The following is a 24191-nucleotide window of genomic DNA, read 5'->3' as shown; positions in this document are numbered from 1 at the left end:
ACTTTGTCAATTCCCCCCCATAGAGTCTTGTGCTGGGGCAACGGCCCGTGGCATCTTCTCCATGGGGTACCCTCGGGGTACAGTGGCCAACATGAGGTGGATCAGGGTGCTAGTGGGTTATGTCAGTGGTGGAGACTATGGCATGTGACGTGCGCCCCCTTGTGGCAACCCAAGGATTAACCGTAAGAGATAATGTTCCCCCAGTAGCACAAACCCTTCCTTGGGAGATCCAGTTGGATTTAGGAGTCAGTGCCACAGCCAGGTTGTACCCCAAGAAGAGATGCCAGGGAATGACCCCCAGCTATTGTGTTTAAATACAGAAAAATGGTCTCCTTAGCGCCCCTAGCTGGTAGCACAGTGCAATTATAGTGGAGATCGGCTGGTGTGTGGGCAGCAGCGACCAATGGGAGGCTCAGGAGCAAACAAATGACAGGAGGTATGGGCGTGTATTGGCATCCTTAGTATTTATTGGGTACAAGTAGCAGGTGTGCAGGAGCCCAGCAGCAGCCCCAACATTCCAGTGCTTTGTGTTCTCCTCATTTAAGGGATATAAACCCAAAGTTATTATTTGCCTGTTGGTTAATATACCTCCCGTAAAGAGCAGCATCTGCCACATATACAAGCACACGTTGGGCACATATACACATGTACATAGACATATCAACCTCACACATACAAGCACACATATACACACGCATGCAAAAGTATTCACCCCCCCCCTTGGATTTTTACCTATTTTGTTACATTCCAACCTGTAAATTAAATGTTTCTCAATCTTATTTTATGTGATGGATCTGCACAAAATAGTCTAAGTTGGTGAAGTGAAATGAGAAAAATACATATAAAAAAGAATTAAAAAAATAAAAAACTGAAAATTGGCATGTGCATATGTATTCACCCCCTTTGCCATGAAGCCCCTAAAAATCCTGGTGCAACCAATTACCTTCAAAAGTCACCTAATTAGTGAAATGAAGTGCACCTGTGTGCCATGTAAGTGTCACCTGATCTGTCAGTGTAAACACAACTTTTCTGACATGGTACCACAACAAAGCTGCCAAGAGAGGGTCGCCCCCCAAAACTGACAGACTGAGGGGCAAGGAGGGCATTAATCAGAGAGGCAGCACAGAGACCAAAGGTAACCCTGAAGGACTTGCAGAGTTCCACAGCAAAGACTGGAGTATCACAATAAGCCGTACACTCCATAGAGATGGGCTTTATAGAAAGAGTGAACAGTAAAAAGTCATTACTTAAAGTTAAAAATAAGTTTGAGTTTACCAAAAGGCATGTGGGAGACTCCCCAAATGTATGGAGGAAGGTGCTCTGGTCAGATGAGACTAAAATGGAACTTTATCAGCCACCAAGGCTAATGTCTGGTGCAAAGCCAACACATGCCATCACCCCAAGAACACCATGGCCACAGTGAAACATGGAGGGGATGGGAAACTGGTCCGAGTGGAGGGAAAGATGGAGCTAAATACAGGGATATTCTTGAGCAAAACCTGTCAGTCTGCCTGTGATTTTAGACTGGGACGGAGGTTGACCTTCCATCAGGACAACGAAGCCCACCGCTGAACTGCTGAAACAGGGGAAACATTTAAATGTGTTGGAATGGCCGAGTCAAAGTCCAGACCTCAATCCAATTGAGAATCTGTGGTCAGACTTGAAGATTGCGGTTCACAAACATAAACCATCCAACAAGAAGGAGCTGGAGCAGTTTTGCCTTGAGGAATGGCCACAAATCCAAGTTCATAGAGACTTATCCAAAGCCACTTGCAGCTGTAATTTCATTTAATCTACAAATTACTGACTTTAGGGGGGTGAACAGTTATGCACGCTGAAGATTTCTGTTATTTTGTCCTATTTGTCATTTGTTCACAATAAATAAAAACATCTTCAAAGTTGTAGGCATGTTCTGTAAATGAAATGGTGCAAACAATCCTTTTTAATTCCAGGTTGTGAGGCAACAAAACATGAAAAATGCCAAGGGGTGTGAAGACTTTTGCATGGCACTGTATCAACCCCCACATATACTAGCACATGTTTGGCACACATACACACACACACACGTATACACGCACACACACATATCAACCCCCACATATAGACAAGCACACATTTGGGGCACACACACAAAAATGAGGGTACACACCATCTAATAACATGGTCAGGGTTCTACTGGGATATTGGAGTCAATTCCGGCTGATCTTGCCCATTACCCTTATATTGCACAAAACAGAAAAGGAGGTCGCCCGGGGGGACAGAATATCTGGCCTGATTCCATCACAAGTTACAGTAACATTCTCAGTCTCTAAAGCTACAAAATGAAATAATCCGATCTGACAAGTTTTCAGCACCCAAACGCTTGGCACCCACAGACACCACAGATATCAGATACCCCAGTTATGAGCACCTTTACTTACTTACTTCACTGGCAAACACAGTTCTGTTGTACCCGCACATCCAACCCTAACATTTCCCTGAATGGCCCAATATAAGTTAATTAAGTAATTAGCTTGCACCCAGTACCAGAGAGACCCCACTGTACCCAGTCAGGACCCAAGAGAATCCTATTTAGTTCTATAGAACCATCCCTTGGTGCCCCAGACAGTTCTGTACTGATACCGACCCAAGAGAATCCTGGGAGTGTAAGTTCTATAGAATTACCTTTGGTGCCCCAAACAGGGCCAGTACCATATGCAGTGGGTTCTGTACTGATATCAGTCCAAGAGAATCCTGGGAGTGTAAGTTCTATAGAATTACCATTGGTGCTCCAGACAGGGCCAGTACCATATGTTGTGGGTACTGTACTGATACCGGCCCAAGAAAATCCTGGAAACCTACATTCTATATAATTACATTTGGGTTCATCATCCCACAAAACCAATTAAAAGTCAATTAATTTCATATAATCTCTTTTGTTGGATGCGACTCTCCTTGTTAGGGTGCTAATGCCCGCCTCCCAGCAGGTGTACTGGCGCAGTTGGCTATCCAGGCACCAATCAGACACAGTGAGGACATGTGCTCAACCAATGGCAGAGCTGAATTAGACTGGGCTCACTGCAAGGAACAAAGGTCTTTCTCATTGGCAAGGCCCAGTGATGCCTCTTCTTCCTCCTCCGTGTCTTCAAATTCTCTATCTTCTCGCTCCACAAGCTTCTCCCTGAGTGCCATCAGCATGTCACGGCTCTCGCTGGGTGGCAGGTTGCACAGATAGTACTGCGGGGCAAATTCCACTAACCTTAGGGTAAAATTAATATAATGTAGTGTTCAGTAACCAACCCAATGACAGAGGAATCAACCCAATGAGACAGGAGTCAACCCAATGAGAAAGGAGTCAATCCAATGAGTGAGGAGTCTACACAATGAGAAATGAGCCAACTCAATGAGAGAGGAGTCAACTCAATGAGAAATGAGCCAGCCCAAATAGAAAGGAGCCAACCCAATAAGAGAGGAGTCAACCCAATGAGAAAGGAGCCAACCCAATGAGAAAGGAGCCAACCCAATGAGAAAGGAGCCAACCCAATGAAAAAGGAGCCAACTCAATGAGAAAGGAGCCAACCCAATGGCAGAGATGTAAACCCAATGAGAGGAGCTAACCCAGTGAGAGAGGAGCCAACCCAGTGAGAGAGGAGCCAACCCAATGAGAGAGGAGCCAACCCAATGAGAGAGGAGCCCAACCAAATTAAAGAAGTGCCAACCCTATTAAATAGGTGCTAACCCAATAACAGAGGTACCAACCTAATGAGTAAGGGGCAAACCCAAGGGAACATACAGAAGCAGGGGAAAAAAGTGAAGGCTCTAGAAAAGATACTCAATTTATAAACAGAGTTGGCAAAAGGTATTTTATGCTCAATCCTTTGGAACCATGAGGGGCCAATGTAATTTCTGCCAGTCACAAGGTTAGAAATCCCCACCGAATAGCACCCAGCTATTGGGAGAACCCACGGACTGGCACCCAGATATAGGTAGCACCCGCAGAATGGCACCCAACTATAGGGAGAACGTGCACAATGGCACCCAGCTATATGGAGCACCCACAGAATGGCACCCAGCTATAGGGAGAACGTGCAGAATGGCACCCAGCTATAGGGAGAACCTGCAGAATGGCACTCAGCTATAGGGAGAACGTGCAGAATGGCACCCAGCTATAGGGAGAACGTGCAGAACGGCACCCAGCTATAGGGAGAACATGCAGAATGGCACCCAGCTATAGGGAGAATGTGCAGAATGGCACCCAGCTATAGGGAGAAGTGCAGAATGGCACCCAGCTATAGGGAGAATGTGCAGAATGGCACCCAGCTATAGGGAGAATGTGCAGAATGGCACCCAGCTATAGGGAGAATGTGCAGAATGGCACCCAGCTATAGGGAGAACGTGCAGAACGGCACCCAGCTATAGGGAGAACATGCAGAATGGCACCCAGCTACAGGGAGAACATGCAGAATGGCACCCAGCTATAGGGAGAATGTGCAGAATGGCACCCAGCTATAGGGAGAAGTGCAGAATGGCACCCAGCTATAGGGAGAATGTGCAGAATGGCACCCAGCTATAGGGAGAAGTGCAGAATGGCACCCAGCTATAGGGAGAATGTGCAGAATGGCACCCAGCTATAGGGAGAATGTGCAGAATGGCACCCAGCTATAGGGAGAATGTGCAGAATGGCACCCAGCTATAGGGAGAACGTGCAGAACGGCACCCAGCTATAGGGAGAACATGCAGAATGGCACCCAGCTATAGGGAGAACATGCAGAATGGCACCCAGCTATAGGGAGAATGTGCAGAATGGCACCCAGCTATAGGGAGAAGTGCAGAATGGCACCCAGCTATAGGGAGAATGTGCAGAATGGCACCCAGCTATAGGGAGAATGTGCAGAATGGCACCCAGCTATAGGGAGAACGTGCAGAATGGCACCCAGCTATAGGGAGAACATGTAGAACGGCACATAACTAAAGGGAGAACGTGTAGAATGGCAGGTGTTTGGGAGTACTCACATCTCAGGAAGGATTTCGGTGGCAATGCTGATGCCAGTTATCCTGAGAAATAGTAAAATCGTGGTACAGGACCCAGGTTGGGGGTGGGCAGCACCCATGGTACACAGAGAAGGGGTGCAGATGTGCCACATGTTTGTGAGTCAGCATCAGATAATTGCCCTGTCCATCAACATCCCGGGCAACCTGAGAAATAAACAACAGCCTTAGTCTCCTGTGGGGTAACACAGAACTGGGGTCACATAAACCCCCTGCTACTGATATCCCCCCATGTTTAGAGCACTGAGAGGCAGTGACTCCCTAGTTATGTAAAATACAAGGAAATGTGAGAGAATTCCTATATGAACCCCAAAATAATCAAGATATTCCGAGAAAATAGAAAATCTGGTGCAGTTTGACATCACTCCACCAATCCCTGCCCAGTGGATCACAGGCCATTCCTCCAATCCCTGTCCAGTAAATCACAGGCCATTCCTCCAATCCCTGTCAGTAAATCACAGGCCATTCCTCCAATCCCTGTCCAGTAAATCACAGGCCATTCCTCCAATCCCTGTCCAGTAAATCACAGGCCATTCCTCCAATCCCTGTCCAGTAAATCACAGGCCATTCCTCCAATCCCTGTCCAGTAAATCACAGGCCATTCCTCCAATCCCTGTCCAGTAAATCACAGGCCATTCCTCCAATCCCTGCCCAGTGGATCACAGGCCATTCCTCCAAACCCTGCCCAGTGGATCACAGGTCATTCCTCCAATCCCTGCCCACTGGCTCAAAGGCCATTTCTCCAATCCCTGGGAAGTGGATCACAGGCCATTCCAGCAATCCCTGGGAAGTGGATCACAGGCCATTCCACCAATCCCTGGGAAGTGGATCACAGGCCATTCCACCAATCCCTGGGAAATGGATCACAGGCCATTCCAGCAATCCCTGGGAAGTGGATCACAGGACATTCCACCATTCCCTGCCCAATGGGTAACAGGCCATTCCTCCAAACCCTGCCCAGTGGATCACAGGTCATTCCTCCAATCCCTGCCCACTAGATCACAGGCCATTCCTCCAATCCCTGCCCAGTGGATCACAGGCCATTCCTCCAATCTCTGCCTAGTGGATCACAGTCCATTCCTCCAATCCCTGCCCAGTGGATCACAGGCCATTCCTCCAATCCCTGCCCAGTGGATCACATGCCATTCCTCCAATCCCTGCCCAGTGGATCACAGGCCATTCCTCCAATCCCTGCCCAGTGGATCACAGGCCATTCCTCCAATCCCTGCCCAGTGGATCACAGGCCATTCCTCCAATCCCTGCCCAGTGGATCAGAGGCCATTTCTCCAATCCCTGCCCAGTGAGTCACAGGTCCTTCCTCCAATCCCTGCCCAGTAGAACACAGGCCATTCCTCCAATACCTGCCCAGTGGATCACAGGCCATTACTCCAATCCCTGCCCAGTGGATCACAGGTCATTCCACCAATCCCTGGGAAGTGGATCACAGGCCATTCCACCAATCCCTGGGAAGTGGATCACAGGCCATTCCACCAATCCCTGGGAAGTGGATCACAGGCCATTCCAACAATCCCTGGGAAGTGGATCACAGGCCATACCAACAATCCCTGGGAAGTGGATCACAGGCCATTCCACCAATCCCTGGGAAGTGGATCACAGGACATTCCACCATTCCCTGCCCAGTGGATCACAGGTCATTCCTCCAATCCCTGCCCACTGGATCACATGCCATTCCTCCAATCCCTGCCTAGTGGATCACAGGCCATTCCTCCAATCCCTGCCATGTGGATCACAGGCCATTCCTCCAATCCCTGCCCAGTGGATCACAGGCCATTCCTCCAATCCCTGCCTAGTGGATCACAGGCCATTTCTCCAATCCCTACCCAGTGAGTCACAGGTCCTTCCTCCAATCCCTGCCTAGTGTATTACAGGCCATTCCACCAATCCCTACCCAGTGAGTCACAGGTCATTCCACCAATCCCTGCCCCGTGGATCAAAGGCCATTCCACCTGGTGAATAGATCTCTCCCTATGTACAGGTTCTGTCACTTGGTGCTTTCATCATGGAGACCTGATGGGATTTGCTCACCTTTAGGAACCCCCCAGAAATCAGCGATCGCTTGATATTACGGGTATTTTCTTCACTGAGGAAGTTGGGAGGAGACACTGGCAGTTGGATCCTTTGCAGCAGCTCTAGGAGTTCATTACGGAGCTTCTCTGCCTGCTGGAGTGCCCGGGGGCACAGGGCACATCGACTGCACCAATCCTCATCAGCTGCACACAAACAGGGGGTGAATCCAGGGCAATAACCACATACAGAGAGGAAAAGGGCAATAACCACATACAGAGAGGGACAGGACAGGGCAATAACCACATACAGAGAGGCACAGGGCAATAACCACATACAGAGAGGGACAGGACAGGGCAATAATCACACACAGAGAGGCACAGGACAGGGCAATAACCACATACAGAGAGGGACAGGACAGGGCAATAACCACATACAGAGAGGGACAGGACAGGGCAATAATCACACACAGAGAGGCACAGGACAGGGCAATAGCCACATACAGAGAGGCACAGGACAGGGCAATAACCACATACAGAGAGGCACAGGACAGGGCAATAACCACATATAGAGAGAGCAGAGCAAACAAAGTGGCAGTTACTGACTTACACTCCATGTACTTTTCATATATATTTATTAGAGTCATGTGATCTCCCTCTGGAACCTGCAGTTCACGGCGAGACTCCAACACTTCCACTGCATGTGGTGCAGGAAGGAAACAACGTGGTACAACTGTGGGGGTTCAGGAGTGGGGGAAAAAAGACACTTTATCGCATTCCTTTAATTGACATGCAAACTGTGTAACTCCAGTGAGCCATGCATGTAACTCCTCCCACGTATCCATATAACTCCTCCCTATAACCCCTCCCACTTATCCATATAACTCCTCCCTCTAACCCCTCCGATTTATCCATAACTCCTCCCTCTAACCTCCTTCCACTGATCCTTATAATCCCTCTCAATAACACCTCCTACTGACCCCTATAATCACTCCCTATAACTCCTCCTACGAATCCCAATAACACCTCCTACTGACCCCTATAATCACTCCCTATAACTCCTCCTACGAATCCCAATAACACCTCCTACTGACCCCTACAATTACTCCCTATAACTCCTCCTACGAATCCCAATAACACCTCCTACTGACCCCAATAATCCCTCCATATAACTCCTCCTACAGATCCCAATAACACCTCCTACTGACCCCTACAATCCCTCCATATAACTCCTCCTACGAATCCCAATAACACCTCCTACTGACCCCTATAATCCCTCCATATAACACCTCCTACAGATCCCAATAACACCTCCTACTGACCCCTACAATCACTCCATATAACTCCTCCTACGAATCCCAATAACACCTCCTACTGACCCCTATAATCCCTCCATATAACTCCTCCTACAGATCCCAATAACACCTCCTACTGACCCCTATAATCCCTCCATATAACACCTCCTACAGATCCCAATAACACCTCGTACTGACCCCTGTAATCCCTCCATATAACTCCTTCTACAGATCCCAATAACACCTCCTACTGACCCCTATAATCACTCCCAATAAAAATTACTATAACTGCCCCTACTGATCCTTATAACTCCTCCTATTGATCCCTACAACACCTCCCCATAACTCCTCCTACTGATCCCTATTACTCCTCCTTTCTGATATGTATAACACCTCCCATAACTCCTCCTACTGATCCTTATAATTCCACCCTATTAAAATTACTACTGATCTCTATAACTCCTCCTACTGATCCTTATCATTCATACCTATAAATCCTTCCTTTTGATGCCTATAACTCCTCCTACTGATAACAACTCCCCATAACTCCTACTGATCCTTATAATGCCACTCCATAACTCCTCCTACTGATCCCTATTACTCCTCCTTTCTGATACGTATAACACCTCCCCATAACTCCTCCTACTGATCCTTATAATTTCACCCTAAAATTCTACTGATTCCTATAACACCTCCTACATATTCCTATAACGCCTCAATAATCCCTCCCTATAACTCCTGTGTTCTGATCCATATAACTCCTCCTATTGATCACTATAACTCCTCCCCATAACTCCTCCTACTGATTGGTATAATTCCACCCTATAAAAATTCCTACTGATTGCTATAACTCCTCCTACTGATTCCTATGAATCCTCCTAGTGATCCTTATCATTCATACCTTTAAATCCTTCCTTCTGATGCCTATAACTCCTCCTTATAATTCCTCCTACTGATCCCTATAAAACCTTCCTATAACTCCTCATACTAATCCCTATAAATCCTTCTTTCTGATACTTATAACGCCTCCCTATAACTCTCCCTACTGATCCTTTTAACACCTTCATATAAGCCCTCCTACAGATCCATATAACTCCTCCCTATAACTCCTACTACTGGGCCACATAAGCCATTACTAGAACTGCTCCTATTTTATCCATTCTATCGCTGCATAGAACTCGTCCCATTACCACTCAACATGGCTGCCAGGGTGAGCATCTCGCTGACGCATTGGAATTCACATGAGGCGAGAATTGATTTGGAGATCTGAGGATCCAGCGGAATCTCTGACATGATAATTCCAACTTCTGAGAGGTCTCCATCATCATCCAGAGCTGCCAGGTAATCCAGATCCTCCAAGGCCTGCATGAGTGACTCCGGAGCTACGGACCACAAGGGACCAATGTAACTCACAGTTACAGTACCACGTCCTGCAGTGCTATATTCCACTCACTTTATTTATAATATATATATATATATATATATATATATATATATATATATATATATATATATATATATATATATATATATATATATATATATATATATAAATATCTTATTGTGTGCCCAGAACATTCCTTCTCAGTATATTTGTATTTATACATATGGGAGGAGGTGCCATATTGATTCCCTTAGACAGTACAGTATGAGGGTATAGCTTATTGTGTGCCCAGAACATTCCTTCTCTGTATATTTGTATTTATACATATGGGAGGAGGGAGGTGCCATATTGATTCCCTTAGACAGTACGAGGGTATAGCTTATTGTGTGCCCAGAACATTCCTTCTCTGTATATTTGTATTTATACATATGGGAGGTCCTATAAAACTTGATGTCATATTCTGAGATTGCTGCTTGGATAACCAAAACCACAAGAATAAACACATGAAATGTAACAAATTATTAACCTCAAAAGGTCCCCTTAGGGGACAGTTCCTGCTGAATTGTGCCTAGAACAGGGCTATGCTGCCTTCTGGTAAAGGCTATAAGACAACAGGAAGGCTAATAACAGAAAACAAGAAAGGCTAAAACTATGTCAGTAACCACCACGTAGGGGGGCAGGTAAGGGGGCATTATTATACCCCAAGAGCAAAACAAGAGCACAATCACCTTTGCACGTTTACCTGTGACAATGGGCACCAGGAGACACATTGATGCCCAAATGGACTGAAAGGGCCTGTGGTAAAGAGACAGTTGGCAGAATGTTACAAACAAGAACTGACACTCACCAGGCCGGTCAAGAAAGTCCCACTGGCCCATGTCAGCAACGTTCAGCCTCTTCAGCAGCAGCACCAGTCGGCCGAGATTCTCCTGCAGGATCCGAGGAGCAGACAAATCCGTCATCTGGCTCTGATACACGGCCTCCGAGTACAAGCGATAACAGACACCTACACAGAAATTCCTCAATGAATATTCCCAAAATCACTCCAGCACTGGCAACACTTCATCACAACTTTATTATTGTCACTTACTGTCACTGGCCTGGGCTCGCACGCGCCGCATCTCTGCCTTGTCTTTACTGATTAACCCCCGCACCTGGAAATCCGCTCGGATACTGGGGTTGTAAATCTTTCCAGAAAATAATGGAACACAGTTAGAGAGGAAGGAAGACAGAGGGAAGGACAGAGTTAAAGAGGAAGGAAGAGAGAGGAAAGGACAGAGTTAAAGAGGAAGGAAGAGAAAGGGAAGGACAGAGTTAAAGATGAAGGAAGGACAGAGTTAAAGATGAAGGAAGAGAGAGGGCAGGGAAGAGTTAAAGAGCAAGGAAGAGAGAGGGCAGGGAAGAGTTAAAGATGAAGGAAGAGAGAGGGCAGGGAAGAGTTAAATAGCAAGGAAGAAAGAGAGAAGGACAGAGATCAAGAGGAAGGAAGAAAGAGGGAAGGGCAGAGATCAAGAGGAAGGAAGAAAGAGAGAAGGACAGAGATCAAGAGGAAGGAAGAGAGAGGGAAGGGCAGAGATCAAGAGGAAGGAAAAAGAGAGAAGGACAGAGATCAAGAGGAAGGAAGAAAGAGGGAAGGGCAGAGATCAAGAGGAAGGAAGAAAGAGAGAAGGGCAGAGATCAAGAGGAAGGAAGAAAGAGGGAAGGGCAGAGATCAAGAGGAAGGAAGAAAGAGAGAAGGACAGAGATCAAGAGGAAGGAAGAAAGAGGGAAGGGCAGAGATCAAGAGGAAGGAAGAAAGAGGGAAGGGCAGAGATCAAGAGGAAGGAAGAAAGAGAGAAGGGCAGAGATCAAGAGGAAGGAAGAAAGAGAGAAGGACAGAGATCAAGAGGAAGGAAGAGAGAGGGAAGGGCAGAGATCAAGAGGAAGGAAGAAAGAGAGAAGGACAGAGATCAAGAGGAAGGAAGAAAGAGGGAAGGGCAGAGATCAAGAGGAAGGAAGAAAGAGGGAAGGGCAGAGATCAAGAGGAAGGAAGAAAGAGAGAAGGACAGAGATCAAGAGGAAGGAAGAGAGAGGGAAGGGCAGAGATCAAGAGGAAGGAAGAAAGAGAGAAGGACAGAGATCAAGAGGAAGGAAGAAAGAGGGAAGGGCAGAGATCAAGAGGAAGGAAGAAAGAGAGAAGGACAGAGATCAAGAGGAAGGAAGAGAGAGGGAAGGACAGAGATCAAGAGGAAGGAAGAGAGAGGGAAGGGCAGAGATCAAGAGGAAGGAAGAAAGAGAGAAGGACAGAGATCAAGAGGAAGGAAGAAAGAGGGAAGGGCAGAGATCAAAAGGAAGGAAGAAAGAGGGAAGGGCACAGATCAAGAGGAAGGAAGAAAGAGAGAAGGACAGAGATCAAGAGGAAGGAAGAGAGAGGGAAGGGCAGAGATCAAGAGGAAGGAAGAAAGAGAGAAGGACAGAGATCAAGAGGAAGGAAGAAAGAGGGAAGGGCAGAGATCAAGAGGAAGGAAGAAAGAGAGAAGGACAGAGATCAAGAGGAAGGAAGACTCTGGGGAGTACTCAGCTTACATTCTGCTGTTCTGTCCCTGTATCTATGACATATCGGATGTGTGGGAGAGAGAAGGAGAGCTCTGATAGAGACTGTGAAAGGAAAACTCGCCGTTGGGTGCCAGAATGTCCCTGTAGGGCTTCGTACACACACTGCACCTCACTGCCGGAACTTTCTAAGAGGGTGAAAGGCACCAAATTTCCCAAACTGGGGTTCAGAGACAGGGCCTCGGTCAAAAGAGTAGCAGAGCACTGATAGGCCTCCTGCAGAGTAGGGAAGAGGCTTTAGTGGTCCTCATTATATATGATGCTGCCCCTATACACTACAGTACAACTCACCTCCTCACTAGGCAGAAACACCAGCACATCCCCAGGATCCCCCCTTCTGTGAATGTCCAGCACCATATGGCAGGCGGCCAAGGCACAGTCTGGAGACGTGGGGGGCCGATACACCACTTCACCCATTGGTGTCTTCTGTGGGACCCTCAAAACTGAGGCCTCCTCCCCTAAAAATCGAACCAGATGCGGCTCCAGCTGTGGAGATGTCACAACCACTAGGCGGAATTCCGGCCGCTGTACAACTACATCTTTCAGCAGCCCCAGCAAGACGTCCGACGGCACAGACCTGGCATCAGCTTCATCCACAACCACCAGCCCAGCTGATTCCAGCAATGGGTTAGAGGCCATCTCCTGGAGCAGCAGCGAATCCCAGGAGAATCTGCAGGAGGAACACAAAGGTAGCCAACTGCACCCTCTATACAAGTCTCTCCTCCCATTCTCCTGCCCCAGTCACTCTCAGAATGCCAAACAGACCCCTCAATGTGTTCAGGACTGCCCCCCAGACACTGCTCTGAGCCCACTATTTATTATGTCCACTTTAGTTATTATTAGTTATGATTGTGCCCCAGACATAAATACCTCAAGATGGTGCTGGGGCCACTGCAGTCCTCCTGTGGCAATGAGAAGGCAACCTCGTGGCCCAAATTCAAATCCATCTCATCAGCAACTCGTAGCGCCAGGCTGAAGGCAGCAGTGCAGTGGGGCTCCGAGCAGATTATGGGGCCACAACAGAACTGCTGGGAAAGGGCAAACTCAGCGCACCACTGGGGTATCTGAAATACACACACGCGGGAAATCCGACTCAGACACACGTACTTTGCATGGTACTTATAAAGCACAGACAGGTGATGAATTATATGCGCATGAATTAGGGGCGCATGAATTAGGGGACGCATGAATTAGGGGCGCATGAATTAGGGGCGCATGAATTAGGGGCGCATGAATTAGGGGCCGCATGAATTAGGGGCCGCATGAATTAGGGGCCGCATGAATTAGGGGCCGCATGAATTAGGGGACGCATGAATTAGGGGACGCATGAATTAGGGGACGCATGAATTAGGGGACACATGAATTAGGGGACACATGAATTAGGGGACACATGAATGAGAGATACATACTCACCCTTAAGCACACAATCTAGATCTATGTAGAGTATCTAGAGCAGTTACCTGAGTGACTATTTGGGGTTCAGGAAGGAAAGTAGACTAAGGAGACTGCCCAAGATGATGGATAGTAATGAGATGTGCCCACCTGGGTGCTCTTGCCACATCCGGGGGTCCCACACACCAGCACAACGTTACTGCTCTGCAGACTCTCCAGGAACTGACACTTCATGTCCCAAATGGGCAGCAGGCGGCGCTCAGACAAGAGGTGGAAATAGCGGGAAGAGAAGGGCAGACCATCAAATGGGTTGAGCTCCAGGTCTCCTCCTTCTTCATGACCAGCCTCTTCCTTCTGCCCCTTCTCCCCCAGCAGAACATCCTGAAGATCGGGCACCTCACACTCCATCTGCTCCAAAAGAAGAGTCACATGGGCTCCACCTGGGCGCTCCCCTAAATGTACCGAGCTGAGAATTAGAGTCAGGAGAAACGACGGACAAAGAAGACCAATGCCAAAGAATCAGGGGGATGGAGTGAGACTAGAGGGACCAACATGATGGGCCAAAATTGGACTGATGGAATCCAGCATTGCAATGCTGGGGTGCAGAGAGAATATTTGGGTACAGTACAATATGGGCTGAGTGCATAGCAATGATGGGATGCAGAGAGAAAACTGGGGTACAGTATAATATTGGCTCAGTGCATTATAGCAATGCTGGGGTACAGTATAATATGGGCTCAGTGCATAGCAATGGTGGGGTGCAGAGAGAGAATACTGGGGTACAGTATAATGAGGGCTCCGTGCATTATAGCAATGCTGGAGTGCAGAGAGAGAAAACTGGGTATCAGTATTAATATGGGCCTCAGTAAGTTATAGCAATTGCTGGGGGTGCAGAGAGAGAATACTGGGTACAGTATAGATGAGTCGTGTATAGCAATGCTGGGGTGCAGAGAGGAAAACGTAGGGTTCAGTATTAAATGGGCCAGTGATATAAGCAATGCTGCTGTGTGCAGAGAGAAATACTGTTATAATGAGGGCTCCGGGCATTATACAATGCTGGTGCAGAGAGAGAATACTGGGGTACAGCTATAAATGAGGGCCCTCAGTGCATTAAGCAATGCTGGAGTGCAGAGAGAGAATACTGGGGTACAGTATAATGAGGGCTCCGTGCATTATAGCAATGCTGGGGTGCAGAGAGAGAATACTGGGGTACAGTATAATGAGGCTCCGTGCATTATAGCAATGCTGGGGTGCAGAAAGAGAATACTGGTACAGTATATGAGGGCTCAGTGCATTATAGCATTGCTGGGGAGAGAGAATACTGGGGTACAGTATAATGAAGGGCTCAGTGCATTTATAGCAATGCTTGGGTGCAGAGAGAGGGATACTGGGGTACAGTATAATTGAGGGCTCTTGTGCATTATAGCAATGCTGCTGGAATGCAGAGATTGAATACTGGGGTACAGTATAAGGAGGGCTCCGTGCATGTATAGCAATGCTGGGGTGCAGAGGGTGCATTATAGGGGGTGCAGAGAGAGAATACTGGGGTGCATAGCAATTGCTGGGTGCATAAAGTATAATATGGGCTCAGTGTGTATAGCAATGCTGGGGTGCAGAGGAGAGAATACGGAGTACAGGTATAATGAGGGCTCAGTGATATAGCAATGCTGGGGTGCAGAGAGAGAAAAACTGGGTACAGTATAATACAGTGTATAGCAATGCTGGGGTGCAGAGAGAGAATACTGGGGTACAGTATAATGAGGGCTCCGTGCATTATAGCAATGCTGGGGTGCAGAGAGAGAACACTGGGGTACAGTATAAATGAGGGCTCAGTGCATTATTAGCAATGCTGGGGAGAGAGAATACTGGGGTAACAGTATAATGAGGGCTCAGTGCATTAAGCATGCTGGGGTGCAGAGAGAGAATACTGGGGTAGACAGTATTAATGAGGGCTCCGTGCATTATGAGCAATGCGGGAGTGCAGAGGAAGAATACTGGGGTACAGTAATAATGAGGGCTCCGTGCATTATAGCAATGCTGGGGTGCAGAGAGAGAGAATACTGGAGGTACAGTATAATGAGGGCTCCGTTGCATTAACAATGCTGGGGTGCAGAGAGAGACACTGGGTACAGTATAATGAGGGCTCAGTGCATTATAGCAATGCTGGGTGAGAGAGAATACGTGGGTACAGTAAATGAGGGGCTCAGTGCATTATAGCAATGCTGGGGTGCAGAGAGAGAATACTGGGGTACAGTATAATGAGGGCTCCGTGCATTATAGCAATGCTGAGTGCAGAGAGAGAATACTGGGTACAGTATAATGAGGGCTCCGTGCATTATAGCAATGCTGGGGTTGCAGAGAGAGAATACTGGGGTACAGTATAATGAGGGCTCCATGCATTATAGCAATGCTGGGGGTGCAGAAGAGAATACTGGGGTACAGTATAATATGGGGGTCAGTGCATATAGCAATGCTGGGGTGCAGAAAGGGAATACTGGGGTACAGTATAATATGGGCTCAAGATGTATAGCAATGCTGTGGGTGCAGAGAGAGAATACTGGGGTACAGCATAATGGAGGGCTCAGTGGTATAGCAATGCTGGAGGAGCAGAAGGAGATTACTGGGGTTACAGTATAATATTGGGCTCATTGCCCATAGCAATGCTGTGGGTGCAGAGAGAGAATACTGGGGTATACAGTATAATGAGGGCTCCGTGCATTATAGCAATGCTGGGGGTGCAGAGAGAGAAAACTGGGGTACAGTATAATATGGGCTCAGTGCATATAGGCAATGCTGGGGTGCAGAGAGAGAAAAACTGGGGTACAGTATAATATGGGCAGGTGATATACGCAATGCTGGGGTGCAGAGAGAGAATACTGGGTACAGTATAATGAGGGTCCGTGCATTATAGCATGCTGGGGTGCAGAGAGCAGAGAAACTGAGGTACAGTATAATGAGGGCTCAGTGCATTATAGCAATGCTGGGGTAGAGGAGAATACTGGGGTACAGTATAATGAAGGGCTCCGTGCATTAGAGCAATGCTGGAGTGCAGAGAGAGAATACTGGGGTACATATAATGAGGGCTCCGTGCATTATAGCAATCCTGGGGTGCAGAGAGAGAATACTGGGGTACAGTATAATGAGGGCCCGTCGCATTATAGCAATGCTGGAGTGCAGAGAGAGAATACTGGGGTACAGTATAATGAGGGCTCCGTGCATTATAGCAATTCTGGGGTGCAGAGAGAGAATACTGGGGTACAGTATAATGAGGGCTCCGTGCATTATAGCAATGCTGGGGTGCAGAGAGAGAATACCGGGGTACAGTATAATATTTGCTCAGTGTATAGCAATGCTGGGGTGCAGAAAGAGAATACTGGGGTACAGTATAATATGGGCTCAGTGTATAGCAATGCTGGGGTGCAGAGAGAGAATACTGGGGTACAGTATAATGAGGGCTCTGTGCATTATAGCAATGCTGGAATGCAGAGATAGAATACTGGGGTACAGTATAATGAGGGCTCCGTGCATTATAGCAATGCTGGGGTGCAGAGAGAGAATACTGGGGTACAGTATAATGAGGGCTCCGTGCATTATAGCAATGCTGGGGTGCAGAGAGAGAATACTGGGGTACAGTATAATATGGGCTCAGTGTATAGCAATGCTGGGGTGCAGAAAGAGAATACTGGGGTACAGTATAATATGGGCTCAGTGCATTATAGCAATGCTGGGGTGCAGAGAGAGAGAGAATACTGGGGTACAGTATAATGAGGGCTCAGTGTATAGCAATGCTGGGGTGCAGAGAGAGAAAACTGGGGTACAGTATAATACAGTGTATAGCAATGCTGGGGTGCAGAGAGAGAATACTGGGGTACAGTATAATGAGGGCTCCGTGCATTATAGCAATGCTGGAGTGCAGAGAGAGAATACTGGGGTACAGTATAATGAGGGCTCCGTGCATTATAGCAATGCTGGGGTGCAGAGAGAGAATACTGGGGTACAGTATAATGAGGGCTCCATGCATTATAGCAATGCTGGGGTGCAGAGAGAGAATACTGGGGTACAGTATAATATGGGGTCAGTGTATAGCAATGCTGGGGTGCAGAAAGGGAATACTGGGGTACAGTATAATATGGGCTCAGTGTATAGCAATGCTGGGGTGCAGAGAGAGAATACTGGGGTACAGCATAATGAGGGCTCAGTGTATAGCAATGCTGGGGTGCAGAGAGAGAGTACTGGGGTACAGTATAATGAGGGCTCCGTGCATTATAGCAATGCTGGGGTGCAGAGAGAGAAAACTGGGGTACAGTATAATATGGGCTCAGTGCATTATAGCAATGCTGGGGTGCAGAGAGAGAAAACTGGGGTACAGTATAATATGGGCTCAGTGTATAGCAATGCTGGGGTGCAGAGAGAGAATACTGGGGTACAGTATAATGAGGGCTCCGTGCATTATAGCAATGCTGGGGTGCAGAGAGAGAACACTGAGGTACAGTATAATGAGGGCTCAGTGCATTATAGCAATGCTGGGGAGAGAGAATACTGGGGTACAGTATAATGAGGGCTCCGTGCATTATAGCAATGCTGGAGTGCAGAGAGAGAATACTGGGGTACAGTATAATGAGGGCTCCGTGCATTATAGCAATCCTGGGGTGCAGAGAGAGAATACTGGGGTACAGTATAATGAGGGCTCCGTGCATTATAGCAATGCTGGAGTGCAGAGAGAGAATACTGGGGTACAGTATAATGAGGGCTCCGTGCATTATAGCAATTCTGGGGTGCAGAGAGAGAATACTGGGGTACAGTATAATGAGGACTCCGTGCATTATAGCAATGCTGGGGTGCAGAGAGAGAACACTGGGGTACAGTATAATGAGGGCTCAGTGCATTATAGCAATGATGGGGAGAGAGAATACTGGGGTACAGTATAATGAGGGCTCAGTGCATTATAGCAATGCTGGGGTGCAGAGAGAGAATACTGGGGTACAGTATAATGAGGGCTCCGTGCATTATAGCAATGCTGGAGTGCAGAGAGAGAATACTGGGGTATAGTATAATGAGGGCTCCGTGCATTATAGCAATGCTGGGGTGCAGAGAGAGAATACTGGGGTACAGTATAATGAGGGCTCCATGCATTATAGCAATGCTGGGGTGCAGAGAGAGAATACTGGGGTACAGTATAATATGGGGTCAGTGTATAGCAATGCTGGGGTGCAGAAAGGGAATACTGGGGTACAGTATAATATGGGCTCAGTGTATAGCAATGCTGGGGTGCAGAGAGAGAATACTGGGGTACAGCATAATGAGGGCTCAGTGTATAGCAATGCTGGGTGCAGAGAGAGAGTACTGGGGTACAGTATAATGAGGGCTCCGTGCATTATAGCAAATGCTGGGGTGCAGAGAGAGAAAACTGGGGTACAGTATAATATGGGCTCAGTGCATTATAGCAATGCTGGGGTGCAGAGAGAGAAAACTGGGGTACAGTATAATATGGGCTCATGTATAGCAATGCTGGGGTGCAGAGAGAGAATACTGGGGGTACAGTATAATGGAGGCTCTCGTGCATTATAGCAATGCTGGGGTGCAGAGAAGAACACTGAGGTACAGTATAATGAGGGCTCAGTGCATTATAGCAATGCTGGGGAGAGAGAATACTGGGGTACAGTATAATGAGGGCTCCGTGCATGTATAGCAATGCTGGAGTGCAGAGAGAGAATACTGGGGTACAGTTATAATGAGGGCTCCGTGATTATAGCAATCCTGGGGTGGCAGAGAGAGAATACTGGGGTACAGTATAATGAGGGCTCCGTGCATTATAGCAATGCTGGAGTGCAGAGAGAGAATACTGGGGTACAGTATAATGAGGGCTCCGTGCATTATAGCAATTCTGGGGTGCAGAGAGAGAATACTGGGGTACAGTATAATGAGGGCTCCGTGCATTATAGCAATGCTGGGGTGCAGAGAGAGAATACCGGGGTACAGTATAATATTTGCTCAGTGTATAGCAATGCTGGGGTGCAGGAAAGAGAATACTGGGGGTACAAGTATAATATGGGCTCAGTGTATAGCAGAACGAGGAATACTGGGGTACAGCATAATGAGGGCTCAGTGTACAGCAATGCTGGGGTGCAGAGAAAGAATACTGGGGTACAGCATAATGAGGGCTCAGTGTATAGCAATGTTGGGGTGCAGAGAGAGAATACTGGGGTACAGTATAATGAGGGCTCAGTGTATAGCAATGCTGGGGTTAGGGCTCAGTATATAGCAATGCTGAGGTGCAGAGAGAGAATACTGGGGTAACAGCATAATGAGGCTCAGTGTATAGCAATGCTGGGGGTGCAGAGAGAGAATACTGGGGTACAGTATAATGAGGGCTCAGTGTATAGCAATGCTGGGGTGCAGACAGAGAATACTGGGGTACAGTATAATGAGGGCTCAGTGTAGCCAATGCTGGGGTGCAGAGAGAGAATACTGGGGTACAGTATAATGAGGGCTCAGTGTATAGCCAATGCTGGGGTGCAGAGAGAGAATACTGGGGTACAGTATAATATGGGCTCAGTGTATAGGCAATGCTGGGTGCAGAAGAGAGAATACTGGGGTACAGTATAATGAGGGCTCAGTGTATAGCAATGTTGGGGTGCAAGAGAGAGAATACTGGGGTACAGTATAATGAGGGCTCAGTGTATAGCAATGTTGGGGTGCAGAGAGAGAATACTGGGGTACAGTATAATGAGGGCTCAGTGTATAGCAATGCTGGGGTGCAGAGAGAGAATACTGGGGTACAGTATAATGAGGGCTCAGTGTATAGCAATGCTGGGGTGCAGAGAGAGAATACTGGGGTACAGTATAATATGGGCTCAGTGTATAGCAATGCTGGGGTGCAGAGAGAGAATACTGGGGTACAGTATAATATGGGCTCAGTGTATAGCAATGCTGGGGTGCAGAGAGAGAATACTGGGGTACAGTATAATGAGGGCTCAGTGTATAGCAATGCTGGGGTGCAGAGAGAGAATACTGGGGTACAGTATAATGAGGGCTCAGTGTATAGCAATGCTGGGGTGCAGAGAGAGAATACTGGGGTACAGTATAATGAGGGCTCAGTATATAGCAATGCTGGGGTGCAGAGAGAGAATACTGGGGTACAGTATGAGGGCTCAGTGTATAGCAATGCTGGGGTGCAGAGAGAGAATACTGGGGTACAGTATAATATGGGCTCAGTGTATAGCAATGCTGGGGTGCAGAGAAAGAATACTGGGGTACAGCATAATGAGGGCTCAGTGTATAGCAATGTTGGGGTGCAGAGAGAGAATACTGGGGTACAGCATAATGAGGGCTCAGTGTACAGCAATGCTGGGGTGCAGAGAAAGAATACTGGGGTACAGCATAATGAGGGCTCAGTGTATAGCAATGTTGGGGTGCAGAGAGAGAATACTGGGGTACAGTATAATGAGGGCTCAGTGTATAGCAATGCTGGGGTTAGGGCTCAGTATATAGCAATGCTGAGGTGCAGAGAGAGAATACTGGGGTACAGCATAATGAGGGCTCAGTGTATAGCAATGCTGGGGTGCAGAGAGAGAATACTGGGGTACAGTATAATGAGGGCTCAGTGTATAGCAATGCTGGGGTGCAGACAGAGAATACTGGGGTACAGTATAATGAGGGCTCAGTGTATAGCAATGCTGGGGTGCAGAGAGAGAATACTGGGGTACAGTATAATGAGGGCTCAGTGTATAGCCAATGCTGGGGTGCAGAGAGAGAATACTGGGTACAGTATAAATATGGGCTCAGTGTATAGCAATGCTGGGGTGCAGAGAGAGAATACTGGGGTACAGTATAATGAGGGCTCAGTGTATAGCAATGTTGGGGTGCAGAGAGAGAATACTGGGGTACAGTATAATGAGGGCTCAGTGTATAGCAATGTTGGGGTGCAGAGAGAGAATACTGGGGTACAGTATAATGAGGGCTCAGTGTATAGCAATGCTGGGGTGCAGAGAGAGAATACTGGGGTACAGTATAATGAGGGCTCAGTGTAATAGCAATGCTGGGGTGCAGAGAGAGAATACTGGGGTACAGTATAATATGGGCTCAGTGCTATAGCAATGCTGGGGTGCAGAGAGAGAATACTGGGGTACAGTATAATATGGGCTCAGTGTATAGCAATGCTGGGGTGCAGAGAGAGAATACTGGGAGTACAGTATAATGAGGGCTCAGTGTATAGCAATGCTGGGGTGGCAGAGAGAGGAATACTGGGGTACAGTATAATGAGGGCTCAGTGTATAGCAATGCTGGGGTGCAGAGAGAGAATACTGGGTACAGTATAATGAGGCTCAAGTATATAGCAATGCTGGGGTGCAGAGAGAGAATACTGGGGTACAGTATGAGGGCTCAGTGTATAGCAATGCTGGGGTGCAGAGAGAGAATACTGGGGTACAGTATAATATGGGCTCAGTGTATAGCAATGCTGGGGTGCAGAGAGAGAATACTGGGGTACAGTATAATGAGGGCTGAGTGTATAGGCCAATGCTGGGGTGCAGAGAGAGAATACTGGGGTACAGTATAATGAGGGCTCAGTGTATAGCAATGCTGGGGTGCAGAGAGAGAATACTGGGGTACAGTATAATGAGGGCTCCATGCATTATAGCAATGCTGGAGTGCAGAGAGAGAAAACTGGGGTACAGTATAATGAGGGCTCCGTGCATTATAGCAATGCTGGGGTGCAGAGAGAGAATACTGGGGTACAGTATAATATGGGCTCAGTGTATAGCAATGCTGGGGTGCAGAGAGAGAATACTGGGGTACAGTATAATGAGGGCTCAGTATATAGCAATGCTGGGGTGCAGAGAGAGAATACTGGGGTACAGTATAATGAGGGCTCAGTGTATAGCAATGCTGGGGTGCAGAGAGAGAATACTGGGGTACAGTATAATGAGGGCTCAGTGTATAGCAATGCTGGGGTGCAGAGAGAGAATACTGGGGTACAGTATAATATGGGCTCAGTGTATAGCAATGCTGGGGTGCAGAGAGAGAATACTGGGGTACAGTATAATGAGGGCTCCGTGCATTATAGCAATGCTGGGGTGCAGAGAGAGAATACTGGGGTACAGTATAATGAGGGCTCAGTGTATAGCAATGCTGGGGTGCAGAGAGAGAATACTGGGTAGCAGTATAATATGGGCTCAGTGGTATAGCAATGCTGGGGTGCAGAGAGAGAATACTGGGGTACAGTATAATATGGGCTCCAGTGTATAGCAAATGCTGGGGTGCAGAGAGAGAATACTGGGTACAGTATAATGAGGGCTCAGTATATAGCAATGCTGGGGTGCAGAGAGAGAATACTGGGGTACAGTATAATATGGGCTCAGTGTATAAGCAATGCTGGGGTGCAGAGAGAGAATACTGGGGTACAGTATAATGAGGCTCAGTGTATAGCAATGCTGGGGTGCAGAGAGAGAATACTGGGGTACAGTATAATATGGGCTCAGTGTATAGCAATGCTGGGGTGCAGAGAGAGAATACTGGGTACAGTATATATGGGCTCAGTGATATAGCAATGCTGGGGTGCAGAGAGAGGAATACTGGGGTACAGTATAATGAGGGCTCAGTATATAGCAATGCTGGGGTGCAGAGAGAGAATACTGGGGTACAGTATAATGAGGGCTCAGTGTATAGCAATGCTGGGGTGCAGAGAGAGAAAACTGGGGTACAGTATAATATGGGCTCAGTGTATAGCAATGCTGGGGTGCAGAGAGAGAATACTGGGGTACAGTATGAGGGCTCAGTGTATAGCAATGCTGGGGTGCAGAGAGAGAATACTGGGGTACAGTATAATGAGGGCTCAGTGCATTATAGCAATGCTGGGGTGCAGAGAGAGAATTCTGGGGTACAGTCTAATATGGGCAGAGCAGAAATACAACAGGAATATAAAGTCTGTACCTGTTTCTTTTCTTCCTGTCTCCTCTCAGTACAGCTGTTTGACCGCTTCCCGTCATGTGGTCAAGCCATGCGGATTTTGATTGGACAAGCTAAAAGGCGGGGTTGCACGGCCATCTTGCTACCTCCTAGAAAACCCTTTACCACATGACGGCGCGCGTAGAAGCTTACGGTTACGTACAACGCATGGGCACGGCGTGGCACTATGCCTTCTGGGTCTTGTGGTTTAATTTTATAATCCGGTTTTTCGCATCTTTGCACTACACTTCCCAAAATGCACTGAGCAGCCATTCAGGAGGCGCACGTCAGGATGAGACATGGTGGCTCTGGTAGTAGTAAGATGGCGGTAGAGGAAAGAGGAAAGAATGGGCTGAATGACAGGAGACACAGTCTGTGGCAGCTCCTCCTATATCCTCCTATACCCCCTCCTCTTGTTATATCCCCCCTCTTGTTCTATCCCCCTCTTTTTCTATCCCCCCCTCTTTTTCTATCCCCCCTCTTGTTCTATCCCCCTCTTGTTCTATTCCCCCTCTTGTTCTATTCCCCCCT

At 47.6% G+C, this 24191-nt stretch overlaps 1 protein-coding gene across 1 annotated transcript; it reads right to left on the bottom strand.

Annotated features, from left to right (window-relative positions):
• Positions 1 to 1910: 1910 nt before the first annotated feature.
• Positions 1911 to 23953, bottom strand: dqx1.L (DEAQ-box RNA dependent ATPase 1 L homeolog). The gene is given in 13 exon segments (XM_018241561.2): positions 1911 to 3238; positions 4993 to 5024; positions 5026 to 5175; positions 7075 to 7259; positions 7663 to 7785; positions 9538 to 9729; positions 10579 to 10737; positions 10822 to 10918; positions 12297 to 12539; positions 12615 to 12993; positions 13194 to 13387; positions 13866 to 14167; positions 23646 to 23953. Coding segments are annotated over 12 exon segments (2196 nt in total). The 5' UTR covers positions 14124 to 14167; positions 23646 to 23953; the 3' UTR covers positions 1911 to 3054.
• Between the last annotated feature and the right edge of the window lie 238 nt (positions 23954 to 24191).

The sequence above is a fragment of the Xenopus laevis genome, chromosome 1L, assembly GCF_017654675.1.
Source record: "Xenopus laevis strain J_2021 chromosome 1L, Xenopus_laevis_v10.1, whole genome shotgun sequence".
In the NCBI taxonomy this organism is placed as follows: domain Eukaryota; kingdom Metazoa; phylum Chordata; class Amphibia; order Anura; family Pipidae; genus Xenopus; species Xenopus laevis.
This window is presented reverse-complemented; position numbering and strand designations above follow the sequence as displayed.